The following is a 13,967-nucleotide window of genomic DNA, read 5'->3' on the forward strand; positions in this document are numbered from 1 at the left end:
GAGTATTGGGGGGTACTGGGGGGGCAGGAGCTCTGCCGATCTCGCTCTCCCCCTGATTCTCCCTCCTGTCACTCCAGGTGCCTTCAGAACTACATCCCTCCTCAGAGCCTGACCCTGTCCTGCCCAGTCTGTCGTCAGACCTCCATCCTCCCCGAGAAAGGAGTGGCCGCTCTTCAGAACAACTTCTTCATCACCAACCTGATGGAGGTCCTGCAGAGAGACCCGGCCTGCAGCCACGAGGAGGCGTCCATGAAGGAGACGGTCAGCGCGGTGTCTGGTCACTCGCTGTCCTGCCCCAACCACGAGGGAAAGGTCAGCAGCACGAGTGTTGGGGTCACAGGCCTGTCGCAGGGTCAGGAGGCAGGGGTCGGCGGCTGGGGGGGGTCAGGGGTCAGCGGGTGGGGGGCAAGGGTCAGGGGTCGGCGTCAGGGGTCAGCGGGTGGGGGGCAGGGGTCAGTGGGTGGGGATCAGTGGGTGGGGGTCAGGGGGCAGGGGTTGGTGGTTGGGGGGGGCAGGGGGCAGGAGCCAGTGGGTGGGGGGCAGGGGACCAGGGGGCGGGGTGCTGACGAGACACTAGATTTAATGATTAGACCATAATCTACAAGCAAACAGGCCCCTCCCCTCCCCTCCCCTCCTAGCGCGGGCCATGCCCCTCGCCAGACCAAAATTGCCGCCCCTCTATAAACTCCATTGCTGCCTCTCAGCGTTGGGACTGGAGCGGAGAAACCCCAGCGACTGGGGGCAGACGGATCAGCCGACCGTCCCAACATGCCCCGGGCTGGGAGTGGCAGGAACAGCTTTCCACTCCGCCCATGTTCCCGGGGCGTTGGATGCCCGGCGACCCCTCACCTCCCGACCCCTCACCTCCCGACCTCTCCCCGACCCCTCGCCCCCCCGACCCCTCGCCCCCCCGGCCCCTCACCGACCCCTGTGCAGATTGCCCCATGGGGCCGATGTCGCTGGTTGGTGCCACTTTCCCTGGCGGGAAGCCGTGTTAGCCTGCGCGGCATGTCTGTCCTTAAAGGGGAGGGCGCACTGATGGCGACTCCATGTTATTTTTTATTGGTGGCCGGCTGCCAGGCTGGGCCGACAATTATGGCCATGGGTTTGGGGGCTGCCAACAGGTAGTCTGGCACGCCTTCTTGGGCCTGGCCTCCCTGGGGGGACCAAACTTCAAACTTTGATTTGTTCTTGCAACATCACTAACACATTACACAAGCTGGCTCCAGTAGAGAAAACCTGTCATCATGTGACATGACCCTTTTATTAATTACATCAGTAGTTGCATTTCAACAGTAGTCCAATAGGAGGAGCTCTATTACACTTCTCCCTCCTTAATGAAGAAGTAATTATAACAAACATCATACATAACTTGCATGGTTATACATAACAAAGTACATGGACTTATTTTGCCATATTTACAAATCAAACTTAACCACTAGTTCTCTGTTTTGAAGAGGATACCTTCACTCTCCAAACTTGGTATCGAACTTTGACTCATTGTAGGCTGATCCTGAGGAAAGTTTTTCTCCAAGGGTAACCCTTGATCTACATTTTGACTCGACAACTTCAGACTGTTTGTCTGCCTGACTCGGACTTGGACTGAAATTCTGACTTTCTCTTGGACTTGTTTCTGGTACATCTGATGTAAGATTTGCTACTGGTGCTGTGCTTGTAACAAGACTTTCTGAGGAGTCAGAAATAATTGAATCATTCCAACTTCCACATCTGTAGTCAAAGTGAACAAACCTAACCTGTCCGATCAAACATCTGGACCAAATATGTGCGAGGACCACATATCTTCACCACTCTTCCTGGTCATCACTTTAACCATTTATGGTGATGGTTCTTCACTCTCACCTTCTGGTTTAATTTCACACTTCTCCCTTTTACTCTACCTCGATCATGATTCTCTTTCTGTCTTAATTGTGTCCCTTCTACGGACAGTGTCACGTTTGGCTTTAGCAACAAGCACCTGCTTTGTGGCTGTCGTTTGAGAAACAAGTCTGCTAGTAGTTGTGTGAGGAGCATTATGATAAGTAATTAGAAAATTAGCCAATTTGTGGTCCAATGACAACTGCCGTTTCTTTGGATTTGCATCCAACATTTGCTTGATGAGGGCACGTTTTACAATTTGTACTGTGCGCTCTGCTGCACCATTTCAAGCAGGTTGGTACGGTGGAACCTTGGTATTTTTCACACCATTTCTGCTCATGAACTGTGCAAATTCTTCTGAACAAAATTGCGGCCCATTATCAGACACATTTTCTTCTGGGAGACCATATGAAGAAAACAATCTTCGCAAATTGTCCAATGTGTTACTTGTTGTTTTCCGCATCGGAAACACCTCAACCCACTTCTAATTGTTATCAATCACAATGAGCAATTGTTGTCCTTCTGGCTCAGCAAAATCGATATGTAGCCTTTGTCACACCCTGGGAGGCCATTTCCATGGCTGTAATGGTACTGATGGTGGTTGCTTGCTTACCGATTGACTTGTACACTGACTGACGATGTAGTCTACGGGGCCAAATTTGCCCCTCTCCTTATGGCCTGTTACCCCAGAAAAGCTGCGGCCATGAACGAAGTATGGATGAATATCTTCCTCTGATACCTGGTTTGGCCAGCCATTTGCTATGTAATCATACACCTTTGACATAACTGGTTGCGTTTGGTTGCTCTACCAATCTCTTCATCTGTGGCTGGCCGCTCATCAATGTATGAAAAATAGAAACCTTTTTCTACCTTAGAAATAATGTTCTCAGTCTCTAGTCTTTTGAGTTCTTGCTCAACTTTCTCCTTGAGTGCGTATGGTACGGGGCGTGGCTTGCAGTAAACTGGTCTAGCGTCCTTCTGTACCCTGACACTTGCCTTTGAAGCCTTGGATCGGACTGACCATTTCGCAGAACACCTTCGGATACTTCTTGATAACATCATCCTTCGACGCAAATTGCGTTTTCACACGAAAATTCTCACTCCAATCGAGCTTCAGTAATCCCAACCAATTTCTACCTAGTAAGGCAGGCTTGTCTCCTGCCACTACTAAGAGAGGCCAGCTCTGAAACTGATCCTTATATTTCACCGGTACGGTGATACGTCCTACCACAGGGATTTGCTCTCCTGAGTAGCCTCGCAGCTCTATCTTCAATTTCTCCAGTGGAAAATCACTCAACTTGTCGAGATTATAGCGACGGATGTTGACGGATGCATCAAGGTCAATTTCCAGGGGTATCTTAGTTCCTGCAGCGTCTACTTGGATGACGATACTTTGCGAATCGCTGTGAGATATTCCTGTGCTCCTGATGACGTGTCTCTCCAGAACCTCCTCGTCCTGTTGCTTCTCTTCCATGCTATGTAGTGTCTGGGGATTTCTACTTACAGCATTGAACGTCCCTTTACTCTTCAGTGGTCAGTGCTTCGATCGCTGGGGATGTTGGCCCGGTTGAGGACGCTAACGTTGGTGCGTCTGTCCTCCCAGGGGATTTGTAGGAACTTGCGGAGACATCATTGGTGGTATTTCTCCAGCGACTTGAGGTGTCTGCTATACATGGTCCATGCCTCAGACCCATACAGGAGGGTGGGTATTACTACAGCCTTGTAGACCATGAGCTTGGTGGTAGATTTGAGGGCCTGGTCTTCAAACACTCTTTTCCTCAGGCAGCCAAAGGCTGTACTGGCGCACTGGAGGCGTCGATGTCTGCTCTTGTTGATAAGAGGCTCCCGAGGTATGGAAAATGGTCCACGTTGTCCAGGGCCATGCTGTGGATCTTGATCCGTTGGGCGGGCCACATTGTCCGCATGCCAGACACGAGACTCCCAAAGCAAGCGCTCTACTCGGAACTCCTTCACGACAAACGAGCCAAAGGTGGGCAGAGGAAACGTTACAGGGACACCTTCAAAGCCTCCCTGATAAAGTGCGACATCCCCACTGACACCTGGGAGTCCCTGACCAAAGACCGCCCTAAGTGGAGGAAGTGCATCCGGGAGGGCGCTGAGCACCTCGAGTCTCGTTGCCGAGAGCATGCAGAAACTGAGCGCAGGCAGCGGAAGGAGCGTGCGGCAAACCAGTCCCACCCTCCCCTTCCCTCAACCACTGTCTGTCCCACCTGTGACAGGGACTATGGTTCTCATATTGGACTGTTCAGTCACCTAAGGACTCATGCTAAGAGTGGAAGCAAGTCTTCCTTGATCCCGAGGGACTGCCTATGTTGCTGATGACTCTTCAGTAAGATGCCCTGTTATCTTGCGGTAGAAACACTCTGCGTTTACATATGGACAGTTTTGAGCAATGTGTTGTCCCAGGCACCGATAGCAGGACTTCAATGTACTGTTACCTTGGCCAGGTGCTGAGGCCTTGGGGCCTAACAGCCTTTTACTTTTAACTGCAGGCGATTCACCTCGGTTGTCTGATGACTGGAAATGGTACGAAATTCTCGGGAAAATCCATCGCCATAGCTGTCTGACAAACTAAATCAAAAGTCAAGTTAGAGGTTGTCACAACTTCCTTCTGCTTGCTTCATTTCTCATCCCACAAACAAAGTGGTCACACAAAGCTCGGTCCTGAAAGTTTCCGAAATGACAATGAATGGATAGTTTTTATAAAGCTACAATTGACTCGCTGATACTCTCATCAATGAATTGATCTTGTGTTCCAAAACGCTGACTTTCAGCAATTTCCAGGGGCTCAGGACTGTTGTGCTGAAGTTAGAATCCCCGTCAGTGGTGTGTCCTTTGGCTTGACGGGAACAAGCACATTTTTCAGGGTTTCGTACACCTCGGGGTCTGCGTCAGTCAGGAAAATCGCCCGTTCCCTTTCTAACACCACCCGGTTACGGTTTTCATCATCGGCGTCTTCAACGATATGATTCACGGTGAAAAACATTTCTAGCCGCTCCACATACGCTGCAAAAGTCTCTCGGTCACGATGGAACTTACCCAAGCACCCTATTGTTCTCATAGGCGCGGCCATCTGGACTCTGGCGGCGTCGATATTCCAGCCAAGTGTGTGTAATTTACCGCGGAGCTTCAGCTGTTCTGCAAAACAAAGAACTGCTCAAAGTCTCTCTGTTGGTTGGCTGGAACATTCTCAACAAAAATTTCAGCTTGGGAATCCGATTATCCTATCCTCATCGCCAATGTGATATATTCTTATGACGTCACTGACACACACACGACACAAGATGGCTCCAATAGAGAAAATCTGTCATCATGTGACATTGTCATATGACCCTTTTATTAGTTACATCAGCAGTTGCAATATGACAGTAGTCCAGTAGGGGGAGCTCCATCACAGCAGTAGGCCCTTTAATTGAAGGGGAGAGACGGTGTGATGCGTCAGCGTGCCGCTGATGACTGGTCGGCGTGGCGGACCAGGTGTATGGGCACACCGCCCCGACCGAAGTACTGACTTGCAACAGAATCTTCGAAAAACACCAAGTGCGCCACATTTGAGGCAGGACTAAATTCCGGCCCCGATGTATTCTGGAAACAGACCATAAGCCGCTATAGTTAACCGCCAGTGCAGCAAGATCCACTGTCAAAGTGTCGCACTGTCGGAGGGGCAGTACTGAGGGAGTGCCGCACTGTCGGAGGGGCAGTACTGAGGGAGCGCCGCACTGTGGGAGGGGCTGTACTGAGGGAGTGCCGCACTGTCGGAGGGGCAGTACTGAGGGAGCGCCGCACTGTCAGAGGGGCAGTACTGAGGGAGTGCCGCACTGTCGGAGGGGCAGTACTGAGGGAGTGCCGCACTGTCGGAGGGGCAGTACTGAGGGAGTGCCGCACTGTCGGAGGGGCAGTACTGAGGGAGTGCCGCACTGTCGGAGGGGCAGTACTGAGGGAGTGCCGCACTGTCGGAGGGGCAGTACTGAGGGAGTGCCGCACTGTCGGAGGGGCAGTACTGAGGGAGTGCCGCACTGTCGGAGGGGCAGTACTGAGGGAGTGCCGCACTGTCGGAGGGGCAGTACTGAGGGAGTGCCGCACTGTCGGAGGGGCAGTACTGAGGGAGTGCCGCACTGTCGGAGGGGCAGTACTGAGGGAGTGCCGCACTGTCGGAGGGGGAGTGCTGCACTGTCGGAGGGGCAGTGCTGAGGGAGTACTGCACTGTCGGAGGGGCAGTGCTGAGGGAGTGCTGCACTGTCGGAGGGGCAGTACTGAGGGAGTGCCGCACTGTCGGAGGGGCAGTACTGAGGGAGTGCCGCACTGGTGGTGGTGCTGTTTTTCGGATGAGACCTTAAACCGAGGCAGTGTCTGCTCTCTGATGTAGGTGTAAAAGATCTCATGATACTATTTTGAAGTAGAGCAGGAGAGTTATCCCCGGTGTCCTGGGGCCAATATTTACCCATCAAACAACATCACTAAAACAGATTATCTGGCATTAGCACAAAGCTGTTTGTGGGAGCTTGCTGTGCGCAAAATGGCTGCCGCATTTCCGACATTGCAACAGTGACTACATCTCAAGAAGTGCTTCACTGGCTGTAAAGCACTTTGGGGCATCCTGAGCTGGTGAAAACCGTTGTTGAATTAGTCTTTCTTCCATTCTTTATTTTTCTGTCTCTCTCTCTGTGTCTCTTACTCACTTGCTCCTGTTTCATAAGAACATAAGAAATAGGAGCAGGAGTCGGCCATTCGGCCCCTCGAGCCTGCTCCGCCATTTAATAAGATCATGGCTGATCTGATCATGGACTCAGCTCCACTTCCCCGCCCGCTCCCCATAACCCTTCACTCCCTTATCGCTCAAAAATCTGTCTATCTCCATCTTAAATATATTCAATGACCCAGCCTCCACAGCTCTCTGGGGCAGAGAATTCCACAGATTTACAACCCTCAGAGAGAAGAAATTCCTCCTCATCTCAGTTTTAAATGGGCGGCCCCTTATTCTGAGACTATGTCCCCTAGTTTTAGTTTCCCCTTTGAATGGAAATATCCTCTCTGCATCCACCTTGTCGAGCCCCCTCATTATCTTATATGTTTCGATAAGATCACCTCTCATTCTTCTGAACTTCAATGTGTATAGGCCCAATTTACTCAACCTATCTTCAGAAGTCACCCCCCTCATCTCTGGAATCAACCTCGTGAACCTTCTCTGAACAGCCTCCAATGCAAGTATATCCTTCCTTAAATACGGAGACCAAAACTGCATGCAGTACTCCAGGTGTGGCCTCACCAATACCCTGTACAGTTGTAGCAGGACTTCTCTGCTTTTATACTCTATCCCCCCGGCAATAAAAGCCAACATTACATTGGCCTTCCTGATCACTTGCTGTACCTCCATACTAACTTTTTGTGTTTCATGCACAAGGACCCCCAGGTCTCTCTGTACTGCAGCACTTTGCAATCTTTCTCCATTTAAATTATAATTTGCTTTTCTAATTTTTCTTCCAAAGTGGATAACCTCACATTTTCCCACATTATACTCCATCTGCCAAATATTTGCCCACTCACTTATCCTGTCTCTATCCCTTTGCAGATTTTGTGTCCTCCTCACAATTTGCTTTCCCACCCATCTTTGTATCATCAGCAAACTTGGTTACATTACACTCGGTCCCTTCATCCAAGTCATTAATATAGATTGTAAATAGTTGAGGCCCCAGCACCAATCCCTGTGGCACCCCACTAGTTACTGGTTGCCAACCGGAAAATGACCCATTTATCCCGACTCTCTGTTCTCTGTTAGTTAGCCAATCCTCTATCCATGCTAATATATTACCCCCAACCCCGTGAACTTTTATCTTGTGCAGTAACCTTTTATGTGGCACTTTGTCAAATGCCTTCTGGAAGCCCAAATACACCACATCCACTGGTTCCCCTTTATCCACCCTGTTCGTTACATCCTCAAAGAACTCCAGCAAATTTGTCAAACATGATTTCCCTTTCATAAATCCATGCTGACTCTGCTTGATTGAATTATACTTTTCCAAATGTCCTGCTACTGTTTCTTTAATAATGGACTACAGCATTTTCCCAACCACGGATGTTAGACTAACTGGTCTATAGTTTCCTGCTTTCTGCCTGCCTCCTTTTTTAAATAGGGGCATTACATTTGCGGTTTTCCAATCTGCTGGGACCGCCCCAGAATCCAGGGAATTTTGGTCGATTACAATCAATGCATCCACTATCCCTGCAGCCACCTCTTTTAAGACCCTAGGATGTAGGCCATCAAGTCCAGGGGACTTGTCCACCTTTACATAGAAACATAGAAAATAGGTGCAGGAGTAGGCCATTCGGCCCTTCTAGCCTGCACCACCATTCAATGAATTCATGGCTGAACATGCAACTTCAGTACCCCATTCCTGCTTTCTCGCCATACCCCTTGATCCCCCTAGTCGTAAGGACTTCATCTAACTCTTTTTTGAATATATTTAGTGAATTGGCCTCAACAACTTTCTGTGGTAGAGAATTCCACAGGTTCACCACTCTCTGGGTGAAGAAGTTTCTCCTCATCTCGGTCCTAAATGGCTTACCCCTTATCCTTAGACTGTGACCCCTGGTTCTGGACTTCCCCAACATTGGGAACATTCTTCCTGCATCTCACCTTTCTAAACCCATCAGAATTTTACACATTTCGATGAGATCCCCTCTCATTCTTCTGAACTCCAGTGAATACAAGCCCAGTTGATCCAGTCCCATTAATCCCATTAGTTTACCTAGTACTTTATCTCTAGCGATAGTGATTGTTTTAAGTTCCCTTCTCCCAAATAGATTCTTGATTATCTATTATTGAGTATTTTCTACCATGAAGACCAATACAAAATATTTGTTCAAAGCCTCTGCTATTTCCGTTTCCCATTATTAATTCCCCAGTCTCATCCTCTAAGGGACCAATGCTTACTTTAGCTACTCGTTTCCTTTTTATATACCTGTAGAAACACTTGCTGTCTATTTTTACTAGTTTACTCTCAATCTATCTTCTCTCTCATTGTTTTCGTCATTCTTTGCTGGTTTCTAAAAGTTTCCCAATCCTCTGGCCTACCACTAATCTTTACAACATTGTACGCCTTTGTTTTTAATTTGATACCATCCTTTACTGCCTTAGTTAGCCACGGATGGTTCATCCTTCTCTTCGAGTCTTTCTTTCTCACTGGAATATATCTTTGCTGAGAGTTATGGAATATCTCCTTAAATGTCTGCCACTGCTTATCTACCGCCTTATCCTTTAATGGGGCAGAAATTCCTCTATCAGCCTTCCCGCGGGTAAAATAAAGTAAAGAAAATGGGCACCTACCATTCTCTCCTGCGCCCTCCTGAGCTTCCGATCCTGTGAAGATTATTCCCGGGCAGCGTGTGACATCACACCGCCTGGAACGCAGCGTGTGCAAAGTCTGCCCCGCCCACAGGAGCTGTCATGAGCTCATTTACATAGCCACGCCCCTATTGTTTTTTGACTTCAGAGCTGCTTTACAGATCACTGCAAGGCTTTTGTCTACTGTAAGCCCTTGATCTTAGTCCAAAACCTCGGGGTTAGTGACAGTCTGCAGGTAACGCGGGGGCAGGAGAACTCAACTGGGGCTTAAAGTTGAAAACCGTGTTGTCTATTTTCAGGGAGCACCAATTATTCCAAATGCCTTTCAAATGGCAGAAATGCTCACAGAATCGTAATAAAAGTGGAAATAATTATCTGGATGTTTGCAACAAAAATGCCCCCTTGCAGAATGATAAACGACACGTAGCCTGACACACAATCACTTTCCCACCCATTCTGTTGTGGATGCACGGTGAGTTTGAGTGAATGAGTGTGAGGCTCCAACCAGTGAATGGTTGTACACACACGAACATCATGGTCACATCAGAACAGTTTAAGTCTATTTATTGAAATGATCTGTCTGGTCTCAGTCATTCATATCGTGGTTAGAAATGTGATTGGCACCTGCTGCGTTACTGGTAAATAAAAATCTTTAATGGCAGAAAAGAAAACGGCCTGTCTTGTTGAAAAGACACCTCAGTAATAACTGTTTATAGATCCAAAGTTGCGATAAAGGACAATCGCAGACTATCCTTCTAATCAAGTTTAACATTAGCATTGCTGCTGTCAGGCTTCACAAAGTAAACGTCCTGTAATGTGCCCTAATGACCTGCTTCCTCCAGTAGCTCTGCACACACAGTACAGGCTGAATGCCTGCTCTATCTGTCACACAACTTTCCTCCCTAGATCCTGGGCAGAAGGTCCCTAAAATGCGGAAGTTTGTGCAAGAACTCATAGTTCTCTGGAGCATGGGGAGGACCTGTCGAGCTACAGCCCGATGGACTGGAAAAGCCAGTTTTCAGTGCGTGCACACTGTGCTGAAAACACCGCTTCCAATGCCTTCCCCGTCCGTAGAAACTTGTCGCGACGCCAGAATTTCTACCACATTATATGTTCCCAGTCCACTTTAACCAACTCTGCCTTCATACCTTTGGAATTACCTTTGTTTATGTTCAGGACACTAGTTTGAGAACTAGCTTTCTCACTCTCAAACTGAATTTGACATTCAACCACGCTATGGTCACCCTTTCCAAGAGGATCCTTCACTACAAGATCAATAATGAATCCTGTCTCATTACACATTACCAGATCTAAGATAGTTCACTCCCTGGTTGGTTCCACAATCCCACATACACGCTATGAACTCTTCCTCAAGGCTACCTTGGCCAATTTGCTTTGTCCAATCAATATGAAGATTAAAATCGCCCATGACTATTGCTGTTCCTTTATTACAAGCCTCCATTATTTCTTGACACATACTCTGCCACAGTGTGGCTCGTGTTAGGGTCCCACAGACCACTCCCACCAGTGACACGCCCTTATTCTTATCTTCACCCAAACTGATTCGACATCTTGATCTTCTGAGCCAGTATCATTTGTTATCCGTGCCCTCGCTGTTCCAGGTGATGGAGTTTTACTGCGGATCCTGCGAGACGGCGATGTGCCTGGATTGCACGGAGGGGGAACACCGGGAGCACCAGACCGTGCCGCTCAGTGATGTGGTCGAGTCACACAAGGCCTCCCTCAACAAGCAACTCGACTCCATCAAAAACCGGTGAGCCCGAGGCTAGGCCTCGCCTCCCCTCCCCTCCCCTCCCCGTCTCACCCCTCCCCTCCCCCTCCCCCGTCTCACCCCTCCCCAACCCTTCCCCAAACCTCCCCCTACCCCGTCTCACCCCGTCGCCAAACCTTGCCCTCCCCCGTCCCCCTCCCCCGTCTCACCCTGTCCCCCTCCCCCGTCTCACCCCGTCCCCCTCCCCCCGTCTCACCCCGTCCCCCTCCCCCGTCTCACCCCGTCCCCCTCCCCCGTCTCACCCCGTCCCCCTCCCCCGTCTCACCCCGTTGCCAAACCTTCCCCTCCCCCCTCCCCTCTCCCCCTCCCCTCTCCCCCTCCCCTCTCCCCCTCCCCGTCTCACCCCGTCGCCAAACCTTCCCTTCCTCCCTCCCTCCCTCTCCCCTCCCCCCTCCCCCCTCCCTCCCCCTCCCCCGTCTCACCCCGTCCCCGTCTCACCCTGTCGCCAAACCTTCCCCTCCCCCCTCCCTCCCCCTCCCCCTCCCCCTCCCTCCCCCTCCCCCTCCCCTCCCCCCCACCTCCCCCCCCACCTCCCCCCACCTCCCCCTCCCTCCCCCTCCCCCGTCTCACCCCGTCCCCCCTCACCCCTCCCCCGTCTCACCCCGTCCCCTCCCCTCACCCCCCCCTCCCCTCCCCCCTCCCTCCCCCTCCCCTCCCCCTCCCCCCCCCCTCCCTCCCCCTCCTCCGTCTCACCCTCCCCCCCTCCTCCGTCTCACCCCTCCCCCCCTCCTCCGTCTCACACCTCCCCAACCCTTCCCCAAACCTTCCCCTCCCACTCTCCCCCTCTCCCCAAACCTCCCCCTCCCCCTCTCCCCAAACCTCCCCCTCCCCCTCTCCCCAAACCTCCCCCTCCCCCTCTCCCCAAACCTCCACCTCCCCCTCTCCCCAAACCTCCCCCTCTCCCCAAACCTCCACCTCCCCCTCTCCCCAAACCTCCCCCTCTCCCCAAACCTCCCCCTCTCCCCAAACCTCCCCCTCTCCCCAAACCTCCCCCTCTCCCCAAACCTCCCCCTCTCCCCAAACCTCCCCCTCTCCCCAAACCTCCCCCTCTCCCCAAACCTCCCCCTCTCCCCAAACCTCCCCCTCTCCCCAAACCTCCCCCTCTCCCCAAACCTCCCCCTCTCCCCCATCCCCTCCACCTCCCCCTTCCCCTCCACCTCCCCCTTCCCCTCCACCTCCCCCATCCCCTCCACCTCCCCCATCCCCTCCACCTCCCCCATCCCCCTCCACCTCCCACCCCCATCCCCTCCACCTCCCCCATCCCCTCCACCTCCCCCATCCCCTCCACCTCCCCCATCCCCCACTCCCACCTCCACCCCCCATCCATCCCCCACCTCCCCCATCCCCTCCACCTCCCCCATCCCCTCCACCTCCCCCATCCCCTCCACCTCCCCATCCCCTCCACCTCCCCCATCCCCTCCACCTCCCCCATCCCCTCCACCTCCCCCATCCCCTCCACCTCCACCTCCCCCTCCACCTCCACCTCCCCCTCCACCTCCACCTCCCCCTCCCTCTCCCCTCCCCCTCTCCCTCCCCCCCTCCCCCTCTCCCCAAACCTCCCCTCCCCCTCTCCCCAAACCTCCCCCTCCCCTCTCCCCAAACCTCCCCCTCCCCCTCTCCCCAAACCTCCCCCTCCCCCTCTCCCCAAACCTCCCCCTCCCCCTCTCCCCAAACCTCCCCCTCCCCCTCTCCCAAACCTCCCCCTCCCCCTCTCCCCAAACCTCCCCCCTCCACAAACCTTCCCCTCCCCCTCCCCCCACCCAAACCTTCCCCTCCCCCTCCCTCCCTCCCCAAACCTTCCCCTCCCCTCCCCATCCTCCTCCCCTCCCCTCCCCATCCTCCTCCCCTCCCCTCCCCATCCTCCTCCCCTCCCCTCCCCATCCTCCTCCCCTCCCCTCCCCTCCCCATCCTCCTCCCCTCCCCTCCCCTCCCCATCCTCCTCCCCTCCCCTCCCCTCCCCATCCTCCTCCCCTCCCCTCCCCTCCCCTCCCCTCCCCATCCTCCTCCCCATCCCCCTCCCCTCCCCATCCTCCTCCCCTCCCCATCCTCCTCCCCTCCCGTCCCCATCCTCCTCCCCTCCCGTCCCCATCCTCCTCCCATCCCCTCCCCTCCCCATCCTCCTCCCCTCCCCATCCTCCTCCCCTCCCCATCCTCCTCCCCTCCCCTCCCCATCCTCCTCCCCTCCCCTCCCCATCCTCCTCCCCTCCCCTCCCCATCCTCCTCCCCTCCCCTCCCCATCCTCATCCTCCTCCCCTCCCCTCCCCATCCTCCTCCCCTCCCCTCCCCATCCTCCTCCCCTCCCCATCCTCCTCCCCTCCCCATCCTCCTCCCCTCCCCTCCCCTCCCCTCCCCTCCCCATCCTCCTCCCCTCCCCATCCTCCTCCCCTCCCCTCCCCTCCCCCCCTCCCCTCCCCTCCCCCCCTCCCCTCCCCCCCTCCCCTCCCCTCCCCTCCCCCCCTCCCCTCCCCTCCCCATCCTCCTCCCCTCCCCTCCCCATCCTCCTCCCCTCCCCTCCCCATCCTCATCCTCCTCCCCTCCGGTCCCCCAATCCTCTCCCTTTCAGGGGTTTCAAGGTTTCGGGGTTTGACTTTTTGGCGGTGTTTGTTTTTTTGGGGGGGTTGAGATTCGGGGGTTGAGGGTTTTGGGATTTGGGGGTTTCAGGATTCGGCGGGGGGGGCGGGGCGTTGGGGGTTTGAGTTTTTTGGGGTGTTGGGTTTGTTGGGGGTTTGGGGTTTCAGGATTCGGGGATTTGGGGTGACGGTGAATCTTTGCCCCTCAGACTCCCGCAGCTAAATGCTGCCATCGAGCTGGTCCACGCGATCTGTCGGCAACTCACCGAACGCAAGAACCACGCGGTGAGCGAGATCAGCGGCACCTTCGAGGAGCTGGAGCGCGTCCTGCTGCACCGTAAATCCTCGCTCATCACCGATCTGGAGG

General features: G+C 53.4%; 1 protein-coding gene across 1 annotated transcript in view; it reads left to right on the top strand.

Moving 5' to 3' along the window:
- LOC139255440 (tripartite motif-containing protein 2-like) overlaps positions 1–13,967 on the top strand; it is an 81,697-nt gene that overhangs the window by 15,890 nt on the left and 51,840 nt on the right. Inside the window, exons 3-5 of the mRNA XM_070873920.1 lie at positions 78–312; positions 10,861–11,012; positions 13,810–13,967. Of these exons, the coding sequence (XP_070730021.1) occupies positions 78–312; positions 10,861–11,012; positions 13,810–13,967 (545 nt within the window). The remainder of the gene's footprint in view (positions 1–77; positions 313–10,860; positions 11,013–13,809) is intronic.

Source organism: Pristiophorus japonicus, unplaced genomic scaffold (assembly GCF_044704955.1).
Source record: "Pristiophorus japonicus isolate sPriJap1 unplaced genomic scaffold, sPriJap1.hap1 HAP1_SCAFFOLD_607, whole genome shotgun sequence".
Taxonomy (NCBI): Eukaryota; Metazoa; Chordata; class Chondrichthyes; family Pristiophoridae; genus Pristiophorus; species Pristiophorus japonicus.